The following is a 27,990-nucleotide window of genomic DNA, read 5'->3' as shown; positions in this document are numbered from 1 at the left end:
TATTTTGGAAGTCCAGACCTTTTAAAACCCAATTCAAATGTTGTGGAAGGACCTAAAACAGTTTTTTTGGGTCAATTCTATACGGTTCACAAACTTTCAAGCACCACTGTATATACTCAAGTACTTACTTTAACACTGTTAAACTGCTGGTCCAGATCCAGGTCTTTACCATCTTGTTTTTCACCAGCATGTAGACTTGTGTTATCTGTAGAATCTAATGCATTTCCATTAGGATCATCTTCCTCTCCAATTATTCCTTCCATTGATGTGTACTCAGGCATGTTTCCATTCTGTTTAACCAACTGGTCCTTTTGTATTCCACCCATTTCTTTCTCTTTCCCAATGTTGGAGATCCAGTCTAGGAGACCCTCAATCTTAGTTTTGCTCTCTTCAAGTTGTTCAACAGCTGCCTCCTGTACAGACAGGAAAAAACGGAAAAGAATCAAAGAAAGTATACAAACATACATTTTAGAGCCAGCACAAACTAAATGCAATGGAGGAAGTGACTAAATTCAATCTTTTGTCTGAATAGTGTTTGGGAAAGTGTTTTTCTCCTCTAACCTTCTCAGTCTCCTGCTGGATAGCACTGCTCAAAACCTTCTCTAGATCCTTCCTTGACTCTTCTGACTTCTGGTTAAGCATATTCGCTTTGCTCTTCAATTCCTCCAGTTTGTTCTCAAGAGCCGATATCTGCTCTGGAGTGAGTTTACTGCAATTCTCCTCCAGAAACTTCTCTGTGCTACTGATGACTTCATTGAGCGCGCTGACATTAGCCTGGAGGTCTTTCTGTAAAGCCTGAGAGTCCAACATAGACACACAAACACAATTAATCACAATAAGCCACACAAGGCCATGTGTTACAGTGATTTTACCTGTTTTACCTGGGTTACCTGTTGCTAGGCAATTGTGAAGTTGAATGGGTGTAATGCAAGTGTTACCTGTTGCCAACGCATTGCTAGGCACTTGTGATGGTGTTGGTACAGTTGTATGGGTGTATTTCTAGATTGATTTGTGAGGTTGCATGGTTAAGTATTTACTGAGTCTTGGAAGAGTGTTGCTAGGATGTTTAAAAAATGGTGTTGGGTCATTTAAATTTAACAGCACACTTCAAATCAATAATTAAAACAAATGGAGGTATTTTTCATGGTTGTTGTGTGGGATCAGATTTGTGTCGATGTCTTGACACAGGTAATGATGCTTAACATAGACCACCAATAACCTTACAAATGTATGCATTACATGTACAAGCATTGTAGAAAATGTTACCAGGTTGTACCTGATGCTCTTGTTGGTATTGCTGGAGGTCTCCCACAGTCTCTGCACTGGCAGCCTGCTGCTGGTGTCCAATGAGGCGGTTTTCTGTCTGTGTCAGATCATCAGACAGCTCCTGCAGCTTTTCTGAAAACTCCCTCTGCTTCTCCACAGCAGCCTACCACATAAACACTCAGTTAGAAAGAAAAACTAAAACCCTTGTCCACAGCAGCACACCCCAAATACTGAGCATTTAACCATTAGAAGTGACTGAGTATGCTGTAAACATGCCAGCCATTCAAAGAGATTTTGGCAATGGTAAAGAAAGGTGGGTTAGTGCTGTTTTTACTGCTGGAAAGCATATCCACATTGAATAAAACGTTGGTCCTTTGGTAGTAAGAGCTGAATTGATTCAGGCAGCCTGAAAAATGCAAACAAGATCAGAAGAAGGTAAGTTGGTGGCAGTGATCAAGCAATGGCTTTTCTGTATTGTAAATAGAAAAAGTAGCGTGATTAAACTCAGAGCACTGCAATGAACATCACACAGCACACAAATAATACATCATGAATAGACCAATTTGGTCTTAAAGACATCATCATAAAACTCTTTTTTTAAAGACCCCACAAAGTGAAAAATTGAGTTTTCCTAAAAGTTGGTAAAAATGGCTAAAAATAGCCATTATCCATGGGCATATCCACATTTTGCAACATCAAGTAGCAAATAAAGTTAATGACTATGGCTTAAACACAGTGCTATTTTTAAACAAGATTAGCAAATTGTTCAACATGTTCTGCACCAGTTTCTTGTTTCAAAAGGAAGAATGTCAATGCACCAAAGGAAACTGCATTCAAGCCACTTCATGGGGTCTTTTGGGTTTCCAGTGCTTCATATCAAAATAATCAAAATATACCACACATCAAAGCAGCAACTTCATGCATTAGGTAAAAGTCATTGGTCAGTGTGATCTCTTCGATCTCTCTCAGACCTGCTGCTGAGTCTCATCCTCACAGATCTCCAACTGGACCTCTAGAGTTTGTCTCTGAGTGAAGACTCTGTCCATGAGCTCTTTGAAGGATCTCTGGGTAGTGCTAAGAGCCCTCAGAAGGTGTCTGCTGTGAGTGGGACTCAGGAACTGAGCATGCTCAGAAATGAAGTTTTGGATATCAAAAGCAGCATCTTCCAGGAGCTGTCGGGTTCCTGATAAGTCTTTCTCTATGTCCTGAATAACGAACAGTGAAAAACACTAAGCAAAACTGTTGAACAGACAGTGACTTCATTTGATATGGGAGATAAACATCACTATTTCATGCAGCTTTCAAATAACACAAGTCAGCTTACCTTATTTTGCTGAATCTTGTTCTTAATTATTCTTATGTTATCAGCATCCATGATATCAACCTTAGACACCATCTCAGAATTGTCTTGCATACAAGCTGAGATCTTCTCAAGAGAGCTTAGCAAATCCTGATACAAGGTTTCCAAATGGATCTGTAACCCATATTTGAACAAGTGTGAGAATCTAATTTTCATCATTTTCTATTTACTCTTGCTTTCTTTCCACAAGCTTTTACTAACCTTCACTGTCTCAATGGCTAGCAGAATAGCATTATTTCGCTCAGCTGACAAGTGGCAAACATCTGCGAAAGCATTCTGTAAATCTACATAGACTGTGGCCAAATCTTGGTGGATTTGCGTGGGAACGAGTTCATCAGCAGAATTCAGAAGTTGCTCTGCTACACTCAAATCTGCTGTAAGCAAGTCAGGGAGAGCAGCAATCTGTGCTTCCAGAGACTAGAAACAGTGTGGGAGTAGGTGGGGAACAAAGGGAAGGAATTGTGAAGAAGAGTGACAGAATAAAAGGAACAAGCAATAGACTACAGCACAGATAACCATGCAGAAAGAAGGCACAGGTAAACAACTCTGTGAGTCAAGGGAACTAAGGCTTTATATTTTATAAGTGACAAACCTGAACTTCCTCTAACTGACAATGCAACCCCTCAATGTCTCCTGCTAACGGACCCTTAGTCTGCAAGTCGCTTCTTATATCTTCAAGAGTATCACAGTGATCCTGAAGCCTCCCAACACATTCCAAATAATTCTGGGTGGAATATCTCTGCAAGAAGTACACCATTATACTTACACCTTCATACAAAATGTACATCTGGATGACGCAGAGTTGATGATACACAAATCAGCATCTAACTCAGTTGAGAGTAGTATCAGTACTCACTCTAGGTTTGACTCCGTTCGTTTGCTGTATGTATGGATCCTCTGTCATAGAAACCAGGTGGTTAGAGTCGGTTGGCTGGAAGACGTCGTCTGCAGCATCATCATCTGTGGTTGGAACAGGAATGATTTTGGCTTCCATGCTTTCTTCTCTCAGGGCAGTGACTCCCAAAGGGCTGCTTGGCTTTCCATCCACTTCCTCGAGTATTCCTTTATCTCTATCTGTGGAGATCCCCTGAACCATCTCCAGTGGATCTGTCTGATGCTTTGGTTCATCATTACTCTCATCAGATGGCCAGTTCTGAGCTTCTCTTGGTTCTTCATGTTTTTTCAAATCCAAGAGGATATCAGGATCCCCTCTTCTCTCATCTGAGTTGGCATGATTGGTTGGGGAGATTCCAGAGTGGTGCTGAATAATTTCAATAATGCTATCGATGGCTTGGCATTTTTGTTTTTGAGTTTCATCCATACTTGCTCCATCCATCTTCATTTGGATTAACTCATTTAAAAAAGACTTTAAATCACTGCCTCCCATTGATTTCGGTAAACTTTCATCTTCGGCCATTGCCATGTGAGGTAAATGAAGATCATCTTGGTGTATACCTTCAGCAACCATTGTATCTCCGGCTTGAGACTGGTTGAAGATGTCTCCACTTTGTTCGCTATTTTGATCAAGCATGATTTTGACTGAAGGACTTGGAATTTGGGGGGCAGACTGCAAATCATTGAATTCTGCGATTATATCCTGTGAACAATGACCCAAGGATAACTCTACCAAGTCTTTTACATGTGTATCATTGTCACTTGTAAGATCTGATTCAGATGATCTGGCTAACTCATCTTTTGTAGTGGTCTTTGGGGCTACATGATTACAAAATATGCCTTGATCACTTGGGTGCTGTATGTTATGGTTACCTCCACTTGAATCATCTTGACTAGAATTAGTAACAATTTCAAGTGGTAACTGCTCGGAATTTACTGTAGATCCAACTAAATCCATCAAATTGAGCTGACAAATGTCCTCAGAGCCTTTGAAACCTACAGAGTTTTCAATGTCATCATTCTTTTCTACCTTACAGTCAATTCTGCTTTCTGCACAGACGGCACTGGGCTCAAATTCTGTTTCTGGTGCATTTCTGTTCTCATAGTTAACCATGTCCTTTACTCTATTTTCAGAACTAAACACACCTGAATCCTGAACAGAATGCTCATCGTCTAGGTTCTCGCTTACATTATTGGAGTATTTAGCTTTATATGATGCATTGGTCTGAGATGACACCTCCTCTTTCTCATTCAGCATATTCTGAGCTAATGTGTGCTGATCATCAGTACTTAAATTCACCTCTGCTATAGTGGCATTTGTGCAACATAAAGATGAGTTTGACTGCGGCTCAGCAGGTGTTCTAACTTGTGCAAGATCTTCTACCATTGCTAGTGAAGAGCTTAAACCCTCAGAAGGCCTTTTGTCAAAATATGCATTTGTTTCAGACTCCACTTCGGACCTGTCGAATTCCTGTTCAGGATTAGGTACACTCTCTGATTTCCTTTCTTCGGAGCAGATATCACTTTGTGATGAACATGATATCCCAGAGTCACTCTGTACAGGGCTAACAACCTGACTCGCCGTTGTCTCAAGATATGCCACCTGCCTGACACATGGTGAAGGACTTACAGTTTTACAAGAATCATCAACATCAAAAGTGTCCATGCTGTTATGTGGTCGTTCTGTCTCATTTCCTTGCAAAGTGAAACCTATTTCTCTTTCATCTGTAGTGTCTATGTGGTTTTTGGAATCTATAGTCTTGAAACTAGCACACTGTTCATCACAATCCTCCCCTATTCCATTAGTCTCAGTAACTTTATCAAACACATCGTCTTTTGTTGAAATACCTTTAGATGGTGTGTCAGTAATGGTGGGTAACAGAGAACCCTGACTACTGCTCACACATTCTATGTCTGTAGATACCTGCGTGGCTTCATTTGCTCTCAAGCTTATCTGGCTTCTTTTTGCTAAGTCAGGCACCATGTTGTCTTCCCTTTCATCCTGTTGTGAATGTAACATCCTCTCAGCCTCTTCATCATCCAACATCCCAGACTGGTTAGCATCGTTTACACTGAGCACACACTTTCCATCTGGATCGTTGATGGCCTTCCTGATTGCCTCTGCAGAGAGAACACTTCTGCTAAGGTCATCAGTAATCAGAGCTGTCTCTAAAGCATCACAAACTCTAATGGTTTTTCCAGCTGCTGCATCATAGAAACCACCCAGAAGGTTCTGCTTTTCCATGATCTGTAGTGCTACCTTACTTGAGATGCAGCCTTTACTGACAGAAATGTTCAGATCTGACAATGTAGCATTTTCGTTCTCTTTCAAACCATCCTCTTGAAGCTGCAGTTCGAGTACTTCTAAAACAGTCTCTTCATCAATAAGGCCTTTACCGAGAGCAGCTTCAAGGTCATACCGTTTTCCAGAGGTGACATCTAAAATCCCATCTTCCTCTACTTGTGCCTTAAGAAGATGAATGGCATAATCACTCTCAAGCTTGTCATCCCACACAACCTCTGTATGTGGAAATTCAGAGGGCATTTCCGTATAACTGATTGTTTCACTGGACAATAGTGTGGAGTCTTTTAAATGTTTTTCCTGGTCTTTATTGGCATCATGACATTCGGGATTCACTTCCATCGAGCACAAACTTGAGGCAGTTGCTTCTACAGAAAAGGTTGTTTGTGGTAACTGCATTGCTTCCGACGGTTGAGGAGAAGCTATGTTACTTGTTTCTGCTTGGCACTTGTCTGTGTATGAACATGTAGAATCCTTAGACAGTTTGGTAGTTTCAATTACTGTGACATGTTCAACACAGTCTAGGAAAACATCACATTTGCGATTAGTTTCTATGGTATTTAAATCAGATTCAGAAGGTAGAGTAGGTTTTGGGCAATTATGTAATTCTGTAGAATTCACCACTCCATGCTCTTTTTCTGTTGTGCATTCCAAAGGTTCACATATTTGCAATTCTCCCAAAGCACTATAATCGGCATTCAGACAAGCGTTGTCATTGTCAGAAATGTAGTTATTCAGTTGAGACTCTTCTGAAACCTTCATATGAAGTCTGCTAGTCTCATCTACATGTTCTGATTCTGATGTTTCTGTGAAGAGTAATTTAGCCATTTTATTTAACTGCCAATCAAAGATCAACAGTCTTTGGCCTGACTTTGGATCCATATAGCTATTCATCATGAGGTAGGAAATAAATAACTGTTTCGCCTCAGAGGGAGATGGTGCATCTGTGCTGTTTTCATCACTGATTTCTTCACCGATGGAACAAGATCCATCGATTTGAAGCTCCTTCATTACCAGCCAGGATGAAAACCTGTTATTCAGTTCATCTATATCAGGGAACACATCTGGGATTTCTATTGTCTTCAACAACTCTTTTGTAAATGTCTCAATTAAGTTATCCTCCCCCGCAGAATCAATGTCAACTACCTCCGAGGTTTCAGGTATGTACAAGGCTGTTATTTTGTGCCGGTTACGCAGCAGCTCAGACGCCAGTTTGTCTGTGATAATGTTTTGCTGAAGAGAGGTGGAGAACGAGAGAATTTCACCAGCGTTAGGCCAAAGAAGACCCATGAAGGCCTTCTGTTTCTCTAGAACTAACAACGCACTGCTGGAGCTTATTAAGTCACACTGGACAGCCTCATCGACTGAAAGTCTCGACCCGTTGCAAGGATTAACAATGCCACCATTTTGGGCCTGATGGCTCAGTATCTCACTCGCAGTGTCCTGGTTGATCAGACCCTCTGATAAGGCCTCCTCAACAGTCAGCTTTCGGCCAGTTTTGGGGTCAACTATGCCTCCTGCAAACAACTGAGTGCTCAGCAACCGAAACATGGTCTCTCTATCAATGATGCCCTCATGCATGGCTTTCATAATGCTAATCTCTCTCCCAGACGTCAGGGATATTTTTCCATCTTTTCTACGTTTCACTGGAAGCAGGCGAAGTCCTGTCAGCTTGTGCTCAATGCTTCTCTGCATAAGCTGACTAAGGGTGACTTTTTCTGCAGTGTTGGGGTCAATTAAGTTCTTCCAACTATCCTTTCTCTCCAAAATCTGGATAAACAGCAACTCGGGTATCAGGCCAAGTTGAAAAGCCCTTTCCAGATGTAGAATATCTCCAGCGTATGGTGGTCTTAACCCTCCAGTTGCAAGCTGGATTTCAATGATCTTCATAGCTGTTTGCTCAGATATTGCCCCATTTTCCAGGGCTGTTATAACCGGCAAGGGTTCTAAAGCAAATTGGAGATTCTGAAGACATTTTTTAGCTTCATTCAACTCTTGCAGTTGCTTGCACATTGCATCATCCACAAGTTTGTTTTTGAATGCGTCCTCCAAGTCCATATACAAGTGCTGTTCAGGCCAAATGAGTCCAGTGGTTATAAGCTGGGCCTCTAGAAGACCAAGTCCTGTGTTCTGGTCGATGAGGCCGTTGTTCACCGAGCAACACACAGACATGACAGCTCCACTCTCAAGATCCAGAATCCCTTGGATGACCTGCAGTGCCTGGAAAGAGATAAAAGAAATCAGGATGCTTCTAAATGCATGTTCAAACATGATCACTAGATACATTTCCATTGCAATATTGGTTATAAAAATGATCAAACATACTCACCCAGTCCATGGATTGTACTAGTTCGTGTGCAACAGTGCAAGTCATCAGCAAGAGAAATGGCACACAATAAAAGCTTACATGCATCTGTGAACAGAAATCTTAGTATTTTGTAGAACAACACTGTTAGAGAAAACTCGCTGAGCATTATGTTATTATCTGCAGTGTGCTGAACCCCATGTAGACAAAAAGAATGTCCTCAGGGTTTGCTGTGAAGAAAGAGTGAGAGTGGCTGGCATGCAAATGTATGTTTACAGCATACTCAGTTGACCATGAAGTTTTCAATTACACACAAAGTCTTTCTTCAACTTTGCAATGGTGGGATTAAAGGGTTAAAGTGTCTTACCATGCTATATATTTCAAGCTGTCAAAACAAAGGTTAGTCATGCCATTGGAGAAAGTGTTTACACTTCACACACGATAACCACCATATATAACCAGCATTGTGTTGGCAATGGCAGAATATCTTTATCTCACCTGATCGGCTGAGGAAGCTGCATCTGCACATTGTTGAGAGAGCTCGCTGTAGGCCTGATTGAGAGATTTCAGCTGTTCTTTTGCTTCTTGCTTTTCTTCTTCAGTCATTCTGGTGAAAGAAAACATTTCACAAAATCAATTCACAAGACATGCAAGCACATGCAAATAAACAATGATTCATTCTCAGTGAATGCTTCCCCTTCCGTTGACATGACATACTTGTCACTGTGTTTGGTTAGCAACAGCTGGGTAGTTCGCATTGCTTCTCCGATTTGTTCCTTCAGTGTCACCATCTCCTCCAGTGACATCTATAATAAAACATAGGAAGTCAATAAAGCTTTACTAGCACAGTGTTTAGTAAATCACAATTAGGTTGAGATTACTTTAATTGCCTTTTGAAAAATACATTTCATCCAAAATCTACTGTAGGCCATTTAACCTTTGGAACTCAGATACATGTTTACTAAACAACTATTAGCCATACAATTTGCAGAAAATGTGGGCATATGATACTATTAAACATCTTAAAACAAATTCCATGATCTAATCTTATATATTTTTTTGGGATCCAAAGGTCCATGACCACACTTAAACTAAATCAGTAAAAGAAACAAAGTTAAAATAAGAATATGCATCTATACATCCATCCATTTTCCAAACGGACTTGTCCTTTGTAGGGTCAGTGGGATGCTGAAGCCTATCCCAGCATCTCAGGCCACAGGTGGGGGTAAATTGTGGAAATACTGTATGGCCACTCCATCACAGAGTTCACAAACAGAAAATTTAGTGTCTCCAATTCACTTATTCTGCATGCCTTTGTGTTGTAGGAGAAACCAGCACACCCAGTCACAAGGAGAACATGGAAACGCCACACAGAAAGACCTCCTGACTCAGCCGGGACTTGAACTAGGGACCTTCTTGCTCAGAGTGCTATCCACCAAGCCACCTCAATATTCTAAATTATTAACTAATCACTTATAGATAGCTAATCAAGTTTGTGACCATGTGAACAGCTTTGTACAAAAGTTACTGGTCCCACTGAAGAATAAAATGCTCTTAGTAACAAATCACGCTAGATGACATGATCATCAGGTTCTGCATACACTTATGGAGTTTGTGATATTAAAGCAAAAAGGGAGGGATACAGATTCTGAAATTCGTGTCATTTTTTTCTGTTATACTTTCCAGTGACAATATGTTTGTAATGAACAGAAAATGCAAAATACAAGCATTTCCACAAGTGGCCTCAGACTTTTGGATCCCACTGTATTTTTAAAGATATGTTGTCATGTTTATATAAACATCAGGATTAAGTTCTACAGCTTTTGTTTGGAGAAGTATATGGAAGAAGGTCTGTCATTAGGGACACTGTAGATGGATGAATGGTCATTTTGACACAACTTTCTAATTTGGGAAACAGTTTATTTTACATGGCATGTAAACTGTTCTCTGCTTTGGGTCAGTCGACAGAACATTTACCAGCTAAATTACTTGGCTATGACAACGAAGCAGCAGTCCAAAATGAGTGGTGTGCGGGTCTGTGTTTGATGAAATGTAGAGATATAACATCACTACAGCAAAGAATTCTGTAACCACCAAAGAATGCAGTGATTTAATGCCCAGTGTAATTTGTACAGTTTATCACACTGCACATGTAATGTATGCTGTAGATGTATTTGATTGAGCCATGTAAGTGTTTGTGGATACAATTTATTGGATTATCATTGTTGTGAGAAACAGGAAGTGACCAGATGACTGGTTCAGATGGGATCTAACAAAATAGTGATTGTTGTGATTATAGAAATTAATACTTGCAATAAATGGATAGATACTGTATAGGTAAATACTTTCTGTTAAATGTGGGTGGATAACAGAAGGTAACAAGTATGTGAACAACACCAAAATATGAAGCAATGCAAAATAATCTTTATTCAGAAACATAACCTTGGAAATGTGTATGTTCTGATGTGTTTGACATTAGCAAAGTTTGTAAATGATGAAAGCAATTCCCTGAAATGCTAAGTATGTTAACAAGATGCTGACATTAAAACAGATGAATTGAATGGATAATTCAGCCAAAAATTCAAATTGGTGATAGAAAAGTGTTTATTACGTTTGAAATATGGATATTTTTTGTACAAAAATGCATGAATTTGCTACAGGAGGCCTTCATTTACCCCCCAGAGGCATGTGAGGCACATTTTAAAATGGCTGTGTGCGCTTTATTAAACGTGTTTTGGACTGTTGAACAGAAACACCCGCCCACTGCAATGACAGAGCTTAGAAGTGCCAGAAAATTTTTTAATACAACTCCAACCAGATTCCTCTGAAAGAAGAAAGTCATATACACCTAGGATGCCTTGAGGGTTGACTAAAACAAAGGCAAATTTTCATTTTTGGGTGAACTAACCCTTTAACCTGTAAGATCCAAAGCTGAAGACCTGTTGAACAAAACAATAATAATAATAATAAAAAAAAAACAATCAGGTAGTTTGACTTGTTTACCTGGGGCTTACTAGTGCTCTCAGTGCTGGGTTTGCCATCACTTTGAGCCTTTCCATCTTTGTTCAGATTCGTTTTCATACTAGACATCCAATTTAACAACTTGTTAACCTTATCGCCATGCTCTTTCTTCTCATCCTCAACAGACCTCTAAAATCATTGGGGAAAAAATTGTAGGGTGGATTAGAAAACAATGTAAAATATTTATAATTAGCTTATTAAATTCTGTTTGAATAAAATATACAACAAGAAATCAGCAGGTCTTATGCTCCCAGCCATTTTATATGGAAGCATGCTTGGCAATAAATTAAAGATGCCATTGAAAAGAAATGAATGGATCACAAGATATGAGACATTTTTAAATAATATCTTACAGTAGAAAAAAATCCCATATTTAAAGACTCCCATTTTCACCATTCTGACTTAGATATTTTTCAGGATAATAATATATTCTTCTCTGTTTGATAAAGCTCCACCATAAAGGGTAGCAAATAAACTAGCCATATCAATTACTTTTTTCCGCCATTCATAAAACATTCACCAAAAATGACCCGATTTTAGATTTTAGACACTGTCAGGACCATATCAGAAGTGCCGATAGGTCCAGAAGTATTGGAAGGATGAAGTATTGCCAGTACTATGGGGTTTGGTTGCTTCAAGAAGGACGAACCCAGTGTGGCTGTCAAAGACACTCCTTTCTACAGCTTCCTTGAAAGACATTTTTCGCTTGGTTTTGGGGCAGGTGATGCATTTTGAATGAGAGTTGTCATGCTGAAGATGCGCAGCAGTTGCTTTGTCGATCAAGCAATTCTGTATTGCATCCTCCAAAGAGACTCTCTCTTGGCTGTCTGGGTTAATGAGCCCACCAGTCGCCAGCTGAAACTCAAGACACTTCACTCCAACATCTTTTGGAAAAAGGTTCTCTTGCATCGCCTGAGCCACAGTCAAAGTCTTTCCATTCTGAGGGTGAATGATACCATAATAAGCTTGCTCACATTGCTGGAGCTGTCTGGCAAAACCTTCATCCAAGAGTCCTCGTTGTTGAGCTTCTTTAATCAGAACCCTTTCTCCAGATGCTGGATCACAGATGCCTCCAGTGCAAGCCTGAGCTTCCAGTAACCTCAGTGCGGTGAGACGGTCCACAAGGTTCTGCTGGTGTCCTTTGAAAACCGAGAGTCGTTTCTTCAAAGACACATCCCAGAGTCCTGCAATGGGACTGTTTGGGACTTTAAAGACAACTCTTCTGGAAATCAAAAGATCAGCGAGCTCAGAAATACTGAGCTGACCACTCCGGTAGCTGTTGAGCTCCTCCATTTGGAGAATTTTCAGACTAAGAGCACTTTCAATGCAAAGCTGGCGCCCACTCTTATGGTCTGTTAGGATGTGTAGAAGGTTCCTACTTGAGTCCATGATTGTTATCTCCTGCCATTCGCTCTCTTGTTGTGAGAGAAACAGGTAGGTTCTCTTGTCAATGTGGCCGGCCTTATATGCTTCGTAAGCTGACATTTTTGCACCATTAGAAGTGTTGATGACCGATATTCTGTGTTTGCTGGATGGTGAGAGAGTGTACAGATGCTGGTCACCAAAAGGAAGAAGATACACTCCGCCGTTGACATCATACACACAGATTTTGAGTAGTTCGCTGTAGTACGCCTTCTGCCCTGTTTCTGGGAAGTGAAAATCTTTTGGGTTGCTGACTGGATCATAGAGACTTTGAAGTGTGGCTTGATTTATTAGCCCCTGCTCTAGTGCACCATCCATGGGCACCTTACATCCAATCAATGGGTGAATCAACCCTCCAGTAGCGATCTGTGTTTCTATTAAAGCTTTTCCTCGATGCCTGTCTATAATTCTCTCCTCCATAGCTTGAAACACTGAAAGAATCTTCCCAGCATGAGTATAACCGCTGACTGCTTTGTAAGCTTCGTTTATTTTATCCTTGAGATCCCCAGTAATGATACCTTTCTCAAAAGCATCTGACGGTGAGTAAGCTTCACCTGTCATAGGATCAATGATGCATCCTGTGGCAGCTTGCGCTTCCAGAAACTCAGTGGCATAGGTTTTAGATATAAATCCTCCTGCTGCAGCATCTAGGAAGGACAGCTTTTTCTTGCTAGACTCCATGTAAACACCTGCAATTGAGGATGGTTTACCAGTGAATTGAGCAAGTGATGCTTCTATCTCCTCTATAGTAATGAGGCCTGTTTGCAACTTGAGTGCGATTTCCTGAGTAATTATTTTTGTTTTTACCAATTTTTTAATACTTATCCTTCCTCTGAGACCTTGAATTGTATTGGAAGATGACTCTTTTGATTTACTTGTTATAGGCGAGTCAGAAGCAAGATCGATGGAGGAATCAGAATCAATGATATTGAATGAAACAGTCTGGCTTTTACTAGACCTGCCTTTATCAGACACTGAGCTTTTTCTAAGTACAGTGTCAGTGATCTCACAAGCATTTGAATTCTGGAGTGAAACTGAATTTTCTGTTTTCTTGGTAGCATAATTCAGTGTTCTGTCGTTGATCACTTGCATTTTGCTTTGCTTTACTCTTTGTAGCTCCTCCAGCACTCTTTCTTTTTCCAGTGTAGCTACCTGCAAGCATGAGATCATTTATGCTATTAAAGTATGAAAATGTCAAAATAAGTGTAGATGTAACTTCTGTACATTTATATAATTACATTTAAATACATATATTTTATTATATAAATAAATACATTTCTTTTATACACTTATATATTAAAAATATTTATGTAAGCAATAAGGTGAAGTGTGTAATTTCTGCATCAACAGAACTGCAAAAAATAATTATTAATAGTTTACCTTCTGCCCTTCTCCCCCATCTTCTAATGCTTTTATTCACACAAGTGAGAAATATATGCTTGCTGCAATTAAAGGGATAGTTCACCCCAAAATGAAATTTCTGCCGTTAAGTACTCACCCCCATGTAGTTCAAAACCCGTAAGACCTTTGTTCATCTTTGGAACACAAATTAAGATATTTTTGATGGAATCTGAGAGCTCTCAGACCCTTCCATAGACAGCAACGAAACTGAAATGTTCCCATGCACAGAAACGTTGTAAGGCCAATACTCAATACTTTTTGTGTGCAAAGAAAACAAAAATAACAATTTATTTAACAATTCTTCTCCCCTGAGTTACGTCTTCTGCCATTTTAGAGAGTACCCAAGAACGTAATCAGTGTTGTTTACGTTAGGGGGGAAAGCGCGTGCATGAACGCAATCGGCGTAATCAGCATTGTTTACACTTAGGGTAAAGTGAACTGTTGAATAAAGTCGTAATTTTCGTTTTCTTTGCACACCAAAAGTATTCTCGTAGCTTCGCAAAATTGAAGTTGAGCCACTTATGTCACATGGACTGTTGTACCGATGTCCTTGATACGTTTCTGTGTCAGGGAACATTTCAGTTGCGTTGCTGTCTATGAAGGGTCAGAGAGCTCTCAGATTCCATCAAAAATATCTTAATTTGTGTTTCGAAGATGAACGAAGGTCTTACGGGTTTTGAATGACATGAGGGTGAGTAATTAATGACAGAATTTTCATTTTGGGGTAAACTAACCCTTTAACATGGCACTATTACTGTCTGGGGTAAGCAGGTGGTAAACATAATTCTAATTAAGATTTATAGTGATCATGGCAATAATAAATTTGCAACTGATGATCAAATGACAACTTATTAATTCAACTATCAAATGACACTTGGGTTTGCTTGTCAGAATATGCTTCATTTAGATGAAGGGAACACTGTTTTTCAAACTACGGTGAAAGTGTGGCTGAGTCCACTTAAAAAATAGATTGGACTGTGGTATGGTTCGTGTGGAATCCAGGATGGTTTGCTGCTGATATGAACGCAGTTGTCCTCAGTCTCAGAAATGAACTGCTATTGATGAGCTATGATTGGTCCAATTGCTCGCCTCCAGCAGAAACTGACTTCTCTAGAACTTTTGCAGAACATTAATGGTAGATAGTGTGAGAGCTGCCTTATAGCTGTCTCTGCACATTGTTAAAACACATCAAGAAATGACACACTTCACCTTTAATGAAAGTTTTACAAAACTGTGAATGCACTTAAAGTCGTACCTCAGAGCTCATTTTAATTTTCTTGAGCTCCTCCTCCAGGTTCCGTTTCGCTTCTTCGTACGACGCAACAATTTTCTGAGTCAGCTGAAATTCAGTCTTGAGCTTTGTAAGCTCTTCATCTTTAGCACACTGATGACTGGCTTGTCCGAGTGCCTCCACTTCTTTCAGATGCTTCTTCTCAGAACTGACTGCTACCTCAAGCTTCAGATTTTTCTCCTGTAGAGACTTCATTTCACTGATGTATGAAACAATCTGTTCCTTTAGAGATCTTGCTTCCCTTTCTGAGATGTCTAATTTTTGCTCAGTCTCTGTCAACATTTGCTTTAACTTTGATATCTCGTTGGAGTTGTCTTTGTGAATACTGTCAAGTTGAAAAATACTGGATTTTACTCCGATTTTCTCCATTTCTAACGCAGAAATCTTTGATTTTGCTTTGAGTAGTTCAAGGTCAAGTATCCCCCTCTGCCTGTCAGATTCATCCAACTGTGTGCGTACGTTGCAGAGTTGCTCTTCAGCCTCTTGTTTTGCTTTTGTTGCATTAGCAATTGATGTTTTCAGCTTCTCCACATCTTGAGACAGTTGCTTGTTGTCTCTCTCAGCAGTTTCCACAGTATGCGAGCGCTCCTTTAATTTCCTCTCATGCTCCAATTTTAAGCGTGATTCCTGCAGCGAAAGCTTTTGCATCATTTCAGCCTGCACTAGCTGCAGTTGAGTCTCGTAGCCTTTCTTTTGTAAGTCGAGCTTACCTTTGAGATCGTCAAGCATCTTCTTACAGTTGTCCAACTGTTCACCAAGCTTCTGTGATCTCAACTCAGCAGCTGCAGTTTGATTTTGCTTCTGTTTAAGCTCTTCCTGGCTTTGTCTCAGCTTCTGCTTCAGCTCTGATGTTTGCAGAGTTAAACTTGTGATTTTGTCTTCCGCTGCATTCTTATCCTTCTGAAAAGTGACAAGTTCTTGTTTTAAATTCAGCACAGATTTATCTGCGCTTGAGCTCAATTCTTGCAGAACAGAACTTTTCCTTTGGAGATCTGCCTCTAGCTCTTTGAGTTTGGACTGACTTAACCTGTTTTCTTCAGTCACTCGCTGTAGCTCATCTTTTGTCCTTTTTAGAGTGGAACTAAGATCATCAAATTCACATTTTAAAACCTGTAACTTCTGGTCTGCTGTTTGCTTATCCCTCTGAAGAGATGAAATGTCCTGTTTCAGGCTTACCGTAGCCTTCTCTGAACTTCCACTGATCCTGCTAATCGTCTGCTTACATTTCAAAAGCTCATTTTCAAGTTCTCTAACTTTTGACAAGTTCTTTTTACCTTCAGATGACTCCCTTTGAGATTCTCCTATGGCTTTTTTTAAAGCCATGTTCAGGTTATTTATCTCGACTTTATGTTCCTGAACCTTCTGATTGGCCAGATTCCTCTCAGAGGTTATAGAACTCAGCTCTGCTTTGAGATTTGAAATATCTTTTTCATAGCTGGTGATGGTCAATGTGAGAGACTTGATCTTCTGCTGTAGCTCGGTGGTCTTTTTGGCTTCTTCGTTGTAATCTTTAAGACTGATTTGAAGCTCATGAGATACCTGTGTTTTATTCCGAAGTTCCTCTTCAACAATTCTTACCTGAGATTTTGCACTTTCTGCCTGGGATCTGAGTATATTCATTTGCTGCTCCTTACTGTCAATCTCGATGGATGCTCTGTCAAGCTCTGCTTTGACATTTTTAATGGAACGTTCATTCTCCATGTTAATCTTCTTAAGTTCTTCTACTTTCCTGATAAGCTGTGTCATTTGCAAGGAACTTTTCTGAAGCTCTAGTTCAAGATTTTTGATTTTGAGTTGAGCTTCTTTCTCTGTTCTTGTCTTCAGATTGATTTCTTCTTTGGCTCTCTGCAGTTGCTCCTTTAAAACCTCTGCCTCACCTTTCAGGGTTTTAATCTTTTGGTCAGCATGTGATTTGTTCTGCTGGATTGACTCAATACTTACCTTAAGATGTCGGGTATCACTTTCCAATAACTGATTTTTTCTATTAAGTTCATTCACCTTGAAAGTCATTTGCTCTACCTCAGATTGTTTGGAAGACAACTCGTCTTCCAAGCACCTCAACCTATGAGTGCTCTCCTGTTCCAAGGAGGTCCACTGTAGAAGCTTTCCTTGATTGACCTTGAGCTGCTCTTTTAGGCCATCAACCTCTGTCTTCTGGAACAGCACTCTTTGCTCCAGAGCAGATTTGTCTCTTTGGAGAGACTTGATTTGTTCTTGATACACATAGACAGACTTTTTTAATTCAGAAGTTTCTTGTCTTAACTCTTCTGATTTCTGTCTCATGTTGGACCTATCTGCATCCATTTCCACTTGTAGCTTCAAAAGCCTGTTGTTTGCTTCATCTAAGAGTTCTTTGAAACGTTGAGCTTTCTCCTCAGCCACAGTTTTGTGCACAATAATTGAGTTCAATTCAGACCTCAAGGACTTGATTTCGGTCTCAGCTCGCTTCTTGCCCATAATGAGCTCCTCCATTTTGCGTTGCAGGACTTCTGCCTCAGATTCAGAGTGGATTATTGAAGAACTGGTTTTAAAAGTTGCCAGTTGTCCACCATCTTTGGAGAAACCCAACACGGATTCCCCTTGCATCATCCTGACTTCTGACTGGTGGGCCAGATCCATTTCCATGATTCTCACTTGGCTAAGAAGCTCTGCCTCGGCGTCTTCCTTAGCCCTAAGTTCTCGCTCTAAAGTACGACTGTGCTCCTCCAGGCCCTGGACGTCACTGTCCTTGCGACGTAAATGATCTTCCAGCTTCTTACGGGCTAATGTGCTCTCCTCTATGCTCTTTTTAAGATTGCGGAGGCTCTCTTCCAGGGAGGCCTGTTTGGCCTCTGACTGCTGAGCCTGTTGACGTGCACGATTCAACTCTTGCTCGATGGAACCCTTGCTTTTGATCACACCTTCTAGTTCAACACGATATTTCTGGGCCTCATACTCAGCCTTTGACTTCTGTAAGGTCAAATCCTCAATGGACTTTTTCTGCATCTCAAGGTCTGCCCCCAGGATGTCCAGCTGCTGTTGCCTGTTGGACAGCGAAGCCTCGAGTTCCAGTACCTGGTGCCGAAGCCTGCCGATCTCCTCTTCACTCGCAGATTTCTGCAGCTCCATGCTTTTAGTCCAGCTCAAGTACTCTGCATTTTCCAACGACTTACTCCTCTGAAATGAAAGACACAATCATCTTCCAGTCAACCACCTGGAAGAGAAGAGGCGGTCTTTGCCCACTTACCAACGGAAGGTTTAAAAACCACCACCATATTTGCATGTAGTCTTCAGCATGTTTCCAGGACATGCTTTCCCAAGAGACACCCAAGGTCACAAGCAATGATACAAAATGCAGTGTATTTTGTATCAAAATAAATGTCCAAGCACTGAAGAACATTTTGTATGGCAGGAAACACCAAAATATGTTTGTGTATGTCAATGTTCTAATGTGTCTAAGGTGAATGAAATATGGCTGGAAGCATAGTCTCCCCAAATACCATGCAATAAAGCTAGCAATAGCATTTCACCTACTATGCTAACGCTAATCAGCTCTACTGGATGAAACATTAGAGACAGGAAAAAGTCAACAAATTTCCTACCTCATCCTCTTCCGCCCTCTTCAGTGTTTCACCTGCGAACTTTACATACTGTGTCATCAGAGTAACCAGGGCCGTGTAACGTGTACGAAGGTCCATAAACTGAGGAGGCAAACAAAAAAAAAAATAATGTCAACGTAACAAAATAGCCAGTTTATGAAAATAGGAACTATATGAAAATGGTTATATTTCCTCTCATACCTCTTGCTGGATGACATCAGAGGAACTCTGCATCTTCCTTCTCTTCACAGGAGACTTCTGCTGAGAGTCAACCATGGCTCTATAAGTCATCAATTGCAGTTCATAGTCCTTAAAGACAAACAAACATTTTGAAGTTAAATATCTTTCTTTTACCTAATTGCCATTTTATTATTTTAGTGTCTGTTTTATTGTTTGCTTTGGGGATGAAGTATCACTAATGGGCCACATTCCCACAAAAGTAATTTAATGGTACTATGGAAAATTATGTGACTGCATGATTGCAGTATTCACATACCACAGTCTACCACAGTACCATATATGTCAGAATATTTCAAAGTGATAATTTTGTCTTACTTTCACTCCAACTGCATACTGCTCTGAATACTTCTGGCATTCCTCAATTTTGCTTTGTTTTTGCTCAATTTCTGCCACCAAAACCTAGAAATAAATCCAATGTTAGGATTTGATGCAAAAAAAACTTACATAAATAAGTACAATTTAACTTTTTTCGTACTTTCTGCTGGTTAAGGAACTCAGCCAATGCCTTGCTGTCCTCAGGTTGATTCTCTTGGGCTTTGAGCTGCTTGGCTTCCATTTCTTTGCTCCATTCATCCAGGCTGTTGTACGTGTCTTTGTAGTACTTAAGTGATTTGCTGATGCCTTCCAGGTCCCGGAGCCTAAATGCCATGAAAAATCAATATATCACACTTTATGAGGGTAAATAAATGAGAAATGTACTTATCGTTGCAGCACAGCATTATCTAGAGGCAAAAACATCCACTTAATGACCTGTTTTCAATCTGAGACTGGATGTTTTGCCATCGTTCTTTGAGCTGGTCGGCCTTCTCCTTGTGCCAATCCAAATCAAAGTCTCGCTCGTTGTGCGTTTTGAACATGCGCTCACTGACCACTCGTGCCTTCTGCAGCTCGTCCTCCAAGTCATGGAATACCTCACGCCTTTCATCAATTTCAGACCTCCATTGCTAAAAGTTCCGAACAAAAGTGTTAAGTCAAAGATATTTCATGGCTGAGCCATCATCAAGACTGCATTTTCAAAGTTACAATGAGATTCTGTTACCTTAAGAGTGCTCATGACACCATCGATAGATTTGATATTAGCATTAATTGTATCCTCCTCACACAACTTTGCTTCGTAAAGCTTTACCAAAGCTTCGGCGCTCTGACTGTGTTTCACCACCAAACTCACTGTCTTTAGCCTGAGTGTAAAAGATGATCAAAAGATGATCATATTAAACAAGTCATCATATAGCAGTGATTTCTAGCTGATTAAATATTTTAGTGCTGAATTTTAAGATAAATTTGCATTAGCCTGTTAATAGCAATATGAAGATTGGATAATGTTTGGAACATTTTACAAGGACAACAGAGAGCTTGCATGAGTTGATGTGGAGAAAAGGGAATGACTACGAAGTGCTGATTCAAACTCACAATACTTGCATGAGTGCCTCAGCACACTTACTAAACACTAGGTCACGTCTCCAGCTAATTATTCAATAAACTCTTCTCAACTCTTTCAAATACAACTTATTGGAGGACAAAGCAAAGACTCACTTCTCCAGGTAGATGCAGCACATGGAGTAGACCTGGTTCGTGCTCTGAGTGAGGATGTTGAGCTCAGAGGAAAGCGTAGGGACGGATGGAGAGGCAGCTGCTTGCCTAAGGAAAACTTCACACTTCTCTCTCAGGGTCTCCAGGTCATCCTTCAGCCTATCCAGCTCTACCTTCTTCTTCTGGATGAGTATGAGAAGAGAGGCCAGGCGTAACTGATTTTGCTTCGGGATCCAGATTTTACATTAAAAATGAAGTGGTGATCCAACTTGGTACCTAAAATTGGTTTTGTACTAAACTGTAAACTGTATAACATAAATGAAGCAGAAGATCAAACCTCCTGTTCGGTGATGCGCAGCACACACTCCTGCAGGTCATCTCTGTCTAGCGGAGTACGGATTTTCCGGATCAGCTGTTCCTCGTGACCCTCCACCCGCATGCGAAAGTTACGCACCTCAGATATGAAGAGATTGTACACGGACTCCTCATGTTCTTCTGTTGACCACCAGAGGGCAATACATTCAAGATGAATACATCAATGAGACTCCATGTCCAAACAATAATCTGCAGTCTGTGCATTTGTCTGCCAGTTTCTTGGTGACAACATAATGAAAATGTAGCTAGTGGCAACACAAATAAGCCTTAATGTGCATACAATTGTAATTAGTTTTTTTTTGACAATTAATCTGGCAAACAATATTTCAGGACTCTATTATTAGATTATGGGTGGCAGATACTGAACTCATGAAATCTCACAACGAGTCCAACATTTGTTTGAGGAACAAAACAAAATATATTTAAAATCTACATAGTAATTAAATAATACAATTAGGTGCATTACAAATGATCAATTTTCAAACTTTTAGATGGAATTTAAATGCATATCCACAAACATTTGCTCTCTAATGTTGATGAGGAGATCTGTGAATGGATAAAACGTCATTCCTTATAGTATTAACTTTCTACTTAATAGACTTAAGGGAACACGTGTTTCTTGAGCATGTGTGCTGCATGTCACTGCTAATTTGAATATTGTTAAACGATTCTCTGCTGCCTGATATGGCCACTGTCAGTGTTGGGGAAAGTTACTAAGTAATGCATTACAATATTGTGTTGATCCAAGAAAATGTAACTAATTGCATTACTTAGTTACTTTTTATAGACTGTAATGCATTATGATCATTTTGTTGCATTACTTCTTGTTACATGGGCTGGGCTTGGATTTGTTTTTCAATAACAAAACACACAAAAGTATTTTCGGCCACTGTAAAGGCCCATTCACACCAAAAGAGAAAGTGCCTCTGCACTTCACTCCCGATTTCTCTCAACAGGAGACAGGAAAGGCATAAGTGAATAAACGGGAAAACAAAGTAACTTGTGTTACTTATTTAAAAAAGCATTCTTGTTCTAAATTTAAAAGTAATGCCATACTTTACTAGTTACTCTAAAAAGTAATCTGATTACATAACTTGCGTTACTTGTGTAAATGTGTACAGTAACTTGCCTCTCTCTGCAGATTTGAGGAGCTCCTCATAGTACTCCTTACAAGCCAGAACCTCCTTTTCCAGCTGGGCACAATCAGCCACTGTGAAAACCTCTGATTCATCGCTGTCCCTCAGGAAGTCCTCAAAGTGGGACTCCAGGCTGCTCAGCACCTGCTCGTGATCACCTGGCAATAGCGTCTTGATCTACGGAGGGAAGTTAACATTATACTATAAGCTCCATAGGTTTTAAAACAGCTTTCATCTCAGGGAATGCCAAAAGAAGATTTGTACCGAGGCAACAGTGCTTTTACGGATGGCGCGTATATCAGTCATCAGATAGTGCCAGGACACGACGCTCTTCATGTTAATGTGAGAGTGATGCCACAGGGCAAGAACATTCTGATACAGCTGCTCGATCCTGGTGGAGTGAGAAGGAAAATCAAGCATACTGCTATATAATTTAAACCCTACATGTTCATCTGCCTCCATCTCAACATCCATCCAACAACCAATGCACAGAAGCAAATCCTAGCCATGTGTGTATATATATATCTATATATATATATATATATATATATATATATATATATTAATAAAACAATAAAATAAAATCCCAGATTGTCTTCACCTGCTAGCCATTTCAGTAGCCTCCTTGTTGGGTGGAGGTACACTAAAGCAGACTGAAGGTACCATGGCCTCATTTCCAGATGGACTGATCACTTTCCACTTTGCCCTGTGAGAATTGCTCACTAGAATGCACTCATCTTCTTTGTTAATGGTGATCTGAGGAGAAAGGGGTCACAGAATGCATTATGGCAAACAGTGCTGTAAATATCCAGGCAGCAGTTCCAGCATGCTGAACGTACCTCTATCTGGCGGTAGTCACAGATGGCTTTGACAGGTATGGAGGTCCTGATGGGGTTCTCTGGGTTGCGGGCCTTGAGCTGAACAACGGACTTTGTCCGTCCCACTATCCCACCCACTGTGCTGCTGTATTTTAGGAGCTGTTCTTTCTCATCCTGTGAAGAAACACCAGTCTGGCTCACGTGGTGAGTAAAACGCAGCCTTATTTTCTTTTATTTTTGGGTGAACTAACCCTTTAAGTCCCTAACGTTCCAAACTCGAATAATTGCATAAATTTATGGTGTGGTAGAAAACTAACCATGGACTCTTGAACGAGATCCTCCAGCCGATGTAAACTGCTGCTTCGGTCGCAGCTGTACTTTCTGTGGATGGCATCTTGGAGGCTCTTAAGGTAATCCAATGACTCTTTGGCACTGCTGAAAAACTGTAAGGAGAGTAACAGCATACCTGTAAGTCTGACATGAGTCATAAAATCAGTTGCATTAAAAACAGCTGCGTAACTCACGTCAAAGTAGACAGCGTTCTCTTTCAGATGTTGCTCCACACAGTGACAGAGCTGCAGTATCCAGCTCCACTGAGTCTGCATGGCTGCTCTGTATGCCTGAGTAGTGCACAGATGGAAACATACAGTTTGATTAAACAGCAAATTTTTATTTTACTATTTTATCCTCCTTTCTTCCATCAAACAAAAAAAAAAAAAATAGAAGTTGGAGCTGTGTATTTTAATATGAGGCTTAAATGGATGAGAACTAGAAAAGATTAGTAAAAAAAAAAAAAGTTCAGAACTTGAGAAGATTTAGAAAGCAATGAATAAGATTTTTTTTTTTAAGTTTGCCCAACCCTACCTACTTTCCTAATACATTTATGAGACATTTTCATTGTATGGAAATGAGGAAATGCTCCCATTAACACACTGTGACCTGCACCAGACACTTTGTACAGCACTGGTCTGCTCACTACCTCATTCAGCATTTAACTGATCCAACTACCTCTTCTGTCAGTTTAAATAAAGAACTGCTCTCTGAGATTTCTGACACTTTAATCAGACTGAATAAGCTCTTTTGCACTACAATCATTATATCTGCACTGTTTGTTTACTTCACTGGTTTGCACTCTATCTGCTATGTGCATTGTGCTGCTTTACTTATCTTTTCTTTTTACATTACCTATTTGTATATTTGTATAGTTGTACTTTATATTTTATCTGTATTTGATGTTCTACTGTTAGTGTTATCTGTATGCACCAAGGGTCTGAGAGTAATGCAATTTTAATTCTCTGTATGTATGTACTGTACATGTGGAAGAATTGACAATAAAACAGACTAGACTTGACTTGACTTGAACATTCTGCTAAACTTCTCCATTTGTGTTTTACTTAAGAAAAAAAACACAGGTTTGGACCAACGTGAATGTATAAAAAATGATGATAGAATGTTTGGCTGCACTATTTCTTAATTTCTAGTTTCATAACCTTTTGTTTTATTCATGAAAAATATGGTGATTTTATGTTTAGAGTCTAGTGTAGTGATGTTATTCCAGGCTGTACCTCGATGGTCAATCTGGCCGGATGGTTCTCCAGCAGGAGGCTCTCTGCCTTCTCCTGTACTGACTTGATCACCTCCTCCTTGTCATCCAGTTCTCTCATTAGATCCTGCGGAAAGACGTGGGCATATGAAGACGCTCTAGGCACAGATATCTAGCTGCCTTTAAAAACCTGAACCTCAACATGCAAAGGCAAGTGAAGTGACACAAAATCTTGATCATGGCGGATGTTGACGATGCTATTACTGCTTCAACAGAAGAGTATGTGTTAACCGCAGGCAGAGTTCATTTCAAAGTTCATTTCTAATTACTGTATGGGTGGATATTCATTTTCCTAGAATGAAGCCTTAAAGCAAAACACTATTTATCACAGCTAATCCATCTAATGATCAACTAGAGCTGAGTGATAAACAATACATCTCAATATTTCTCACAGTTTTGGCCATGTATATAATGGCAAGGCAAGTTAATTGAATAAATACACAAAGGTAATTCAAAGTACTTTACATAAAATGAATTAAAATAAACATAACAATAGATGCATAAGAAATAATAAAAATGTTTCAAATAATGCCTTAAATAAATAACCACCACATATTAAAATCACTGGGTTATCTGCAATGTTCCAAATAAGAAAAAGATCAATATAAGACAAACATTAATAAATCACTAGCTCTTTTTGACTTTTATTGTGGCTGAAAGGACTTACTGCATGATAATCTCTCTTCCTTGAAATGTTACTGTTTCGCTCACTCCAGTCAAAAGCCACTTCCTCTTCCTCCTTCTCATTGAGCCAGATCAGCTCCTGAGTGGCGCGGGACACAAAATCATACAGGCTGTCCAAGTGTTTCTGCCTCTCACTGGAGCATTTCTGAAAACAAAAGAGAACACCAAACTGAGACGCACAGTTCTTACTGAATGTGAGATTTAAAAGCAGATCTTTACAAAGCTCCTTTACCAGCAGCCTCCCGTACTGGCTTTCTAACTTCTTCAGCTTCTCAGAGTAACTCTGCTTCAGTGGCTGGGTCATCTGAATCTGTGGGAGTCACACGGTTAAATCAGACACGTTTCTGTTTAGATTTTAAGACAATTATCTGTTGGAATACATGTCATTTAAAGGGGCAGATTACCCAAACACATTTTTGAGTTTTGATTGTTCACAGATTTTCTCAAATTTAGGATTTTTAAGTTAACTGTATTTAGCACTCTAAACATATTCTGGGTTTATAATGATATTTTTTATTTATTTAAACATATGTAATGATTTGTATTACCTCACTCATTCTGGCTTCTTTAATGCTCATCTGGAATTCTTCAATGGCTTTGTGAAAATCTCTATGATTCCCTAAACTGGATTCAACACTTGGCAGATCAGATCCCCATTCTGCTTGATCAAGCTGAACCTTTCAGAGACAAAAAGATCAGGAAAAAAACATGAGATAACCTAAAAAAAAAAAAGATTTCACAAAATGGAAAAATAGGTTACTTTTTTATTTTAAGCATAAACTTGCATCACCACTCAAACCATCGCACTTGGCATTTTAGAAAACAAGATTGTTTGTTCAAAATGTAAAACATAAATACAGACGACAAATGAACAAAAATGCTAATTAAGAATGAATTTTGCAATGCACTAGCAGAATGAAGGATTAAAAGAATCTAAAGTCTTGAACATACCTGCATTTCTTCGACCCAGTTAATAAGATCCTGCACAAACTTCACATTAACCTCATCCTCAGTCAAGTTGGGATCCAGCAATGAGGATTTGAGCATGGGCTTGCGGATCTGCATGTGTTTGAGCTGCTGAAGGCCCCCGGGCTCCATGCCTCCTCCTCCTCCTCCTCTGCCACTGAGGTAAGTCTGGACCGAGGCAGGCTGCATGCTGGGCGTCATGGCCGGGCTCATCGCAGGGCTGCCGCCCGATGTGACCAGGCCTCCGTGAGTGAGCGCAGGAGACAGTCCGGCACTGAAGTTTGGGGAAAAGTTTGAGTTCAAACTCTGCGTGATGCCAGAGATCATCATCTTGGTCTGTTCTGAGGTCAGCGTGCGTCCTTGGCTGTAGACGGTTGAACACTCTGTTCTCAAAGCCAGCAGATCGTCACGGAGCTTAGACACCCTGAGGACCAAAGAAATCAAGGAGATTTTAGCGTTCAAAAACAGTGAAGGTGAACTATTTCTATTGCTCATTTTGAGAATGCCTCAATGATTTTTTTCTCTTTAATAATGATGTTCAGTCAACGACTGTCTGACCTTTGAACGAGCTGATCAGCCAAGTAGAATTTCCCATCCAGTAAAAGCTGAATATCCACTACTTGCTGCCTCAATAAATTCTCACACTCCAGAAGGTATCCAGCGATTTCGGGTTCATTCTGAAACTGGATTCCTGATTCCAGCCGCTTTGCATCCTAGAGGTTATATTCATTTTCATTAATAGTTTCAGTGTAAAAATGTATTGTTTTCTCAGTAAAATATCTAAACATCCATTTATATATATAGTATATATGTGTGTGTGTGTGTGTGTGTGTGTGTGTGTGTGTGTGTGCATATGCACATTTTCTGAAAAGGTCTTTATATGGTATAAAATTTTGCTTGTCAAATAAATAACATTTCTGATAATTAAAATGAAATCTGATAATTACTGGAAATTAAGACATATATATATTGTTAAAGGAACTCACCAACTGCAGAGCTGTCCGTGCTAACAATAATTTGTCCTCTCCGGCTACACAGTCTCGCTGGACTCTGTTTGCAATCTGCTGCAGCATTTCAAGTCTACGAAAACAAAAGACAGGTACAATCAAACACGAGGACACGTTTCGTGCAGAATTTTGCAGAGGACACCACAACCTCCCTGAAGCGTGTTTGGCTCCCTCACCTGGGTCCATACACAGAGTAGTTATTGAGATAAAGCGGTGTGCTGGACAGGGACTCGAGTGCTCCAGAGAGCAGGTTTTCAGCCGAGCCCAGGCTGGTCAGAGTGCTGTCACTCACTGATGAGGTGCTACTGCAGTACACCAGGCTGCTGTTCATCATAACAGACTAACGTTTACCACCCCTCCATCAGCAGCAGAGAGCCCAGCGGCCATCTACAGTCCCGGATCCGCGCTCACAGCCCTTCTGACCACACCTGCTTCCAAACGCTGCTATTTATAGGCTCACAGAAAAGCCAGCCCACAGCAGCATCAGCCCCAGGTAAAACACTGAGCGCTGCTTTTCAAGTCAGACAGATGATCCAGCACAGGTTCAGACAGTTAGGCTGAGAGACGCACCACACAACACATTCCTCTCCCTCCTTAACAGCCATTTACCATTTCACCATTTCACAGCATTGATGGCTGTTAGTATATGTGACCCTGGAGCACAAAACCAGTCTTAAGTCACTGGTGTATATTTTTAGCAATAGCCAAAAAAACGTTGTATGGGTCAAAATTATCGATTTTTCTTTTATGCCAAAAATCATTAGCGAAATAACTAAAGATCATGTTCCATG

At 40.1% G+C, this 27,990-nt stretch overlaps 1 protein-coding gene across 24 annotated transcripts in view; it reads right to left on the bottom strand.

Annotated features, from left to right (window-relative positions):
• Positions 1-27,990, bottom strand: part of dst (dystonin) — a 156,053-nt gene that overhangs the window by 55,473 nt on the left and 72,590 nt on the right. For 16 of the 24 annotated variants that reach the window (XM_042736048.1, XM_042736053.1, XM_042736061.1 and 13 more), the window contains 33 exons: positions 27,179-27,272; positions 26,751-26,905; positions 26,178-26,616; positions 25,775-25,903; positions 25,459-25,536; positions 25,210-25,371; positions 24,505-24,609; positions 23,464-23,559; positions 23,257-23,382; positions 22,961-23,113; positions 22,723-22,877; positions 22,386-22,512; positions 22,115-22,298; positions 20,948-21,105; positions 20,614-20,792; positions 20,120-20,258; positions 19,831-20,024; positions 19,556-19,718; positions 19,396-19,479; positions 19,042-19,149; positions 18,844-18,942; positions 18,317-18,418; positions 11,131-11,277; positions 8,845-8,933; positions 8,626-8,734; positions 3,483-8,042; positions 3,219-3,365; positions 2,828-3,043; positions 2,591-2,740; positions 2,238-2,471; positions 1,277-1,429; positions 562-795; positions 129-413 (listed from right to left, as the gene is read on the bottom strand). In XM_042736048.1, coding sequence (XP_042591982.1) covers positions 129-413; positions 562-795; positions 1,277-1,429; positions 2,238-2,471; positions 2,591-2,740; positions 2,828-3,043; positions 3,219-3,365; positions 3,483-8,042; positions 8,626-8,734; positions 8,845-8,933; positions 11,131-11,277; positions 18,317-18,418; positions 18,844-18,942; positions 19,042-19,149; positions 19,396-19,479; positions 19,556-19,718; positions 19,831-20,024; positions 20,120-20,258; positions 20,614-20,792; positions 20,948-21,105; positions 22,115-22,298; positions 22,386-22,512; positions 22,723-22,877; positions 22,961-23,113; positions 23,257-23,382; positions 23,464-23,559; positions 24,505-24,609; positions 25,210-25,371; positions 25,459-25,536; positions 25,775-25,903; positions 26,178-26,616; positions 26,751-26,905; positions 27,179-27,272 — 9,553 coding nt within the window. Of the gene's footprint in view, positions 1-128; positions 414-561; positions 796-1,276; positions 1,430-2,237; positions 2,472-2,590; positions 2,741-2,827; positions 3,044-3,218; positions 3,366-3,482; positions 8,043-8,625; positions 8,735-8,844; positions 8,934-11,130; positions 11,278-18,316; positions 18,419-18,843; positions 18,943-19,041; positions 19,150-19,395; positions 19,480-19,555; positions 19,719-19,830; positions 20,025-20,119; positions 20,259-20,613; positions 20,793-20,947; positions 21,106-22,114; positions 22,299-22,385; positions 22,513-22,722; positions 22,878-22,960; positions 23,114-23,256; positions 23,383-23,463; positions 23,560-24,504; positions 24,610-25,209; positions 25,372-25,458; positions 25,537-25,774; positions 25,904-26,177; positions 26,617-26,750; positions 26,906-27,178; positions 27,273-27,375; positions 27,614-27,990 lie in introns of those variants that run through there. The other 8 variants (XM_042736051.1, XM_042736070.1, XM_042736069.1 and 5 more) reach the window with 4 other exon arrangements.

The sequence above is a fragment of the Cyprinus carpio genome, chromosome B13 (assembly GCF_018340385.1).
Source record: "Cyprinus carpio isolate SPL01 chromosome B13, ASM1834038v1, whole genome shotgun sequence".
Classification (NCBI taxonomy): Eukaryota; Metazoa; Chordata; class Actinopteri; order Cypriniformes; family Cyprinidae; genus Cyprinus; species Cyprinus carpio.
The sequence above is the reverse complement of the archived record's forward strand: the minus strand, read 5'-3'. Positions and strand labels throughout refer to the sequence as shown.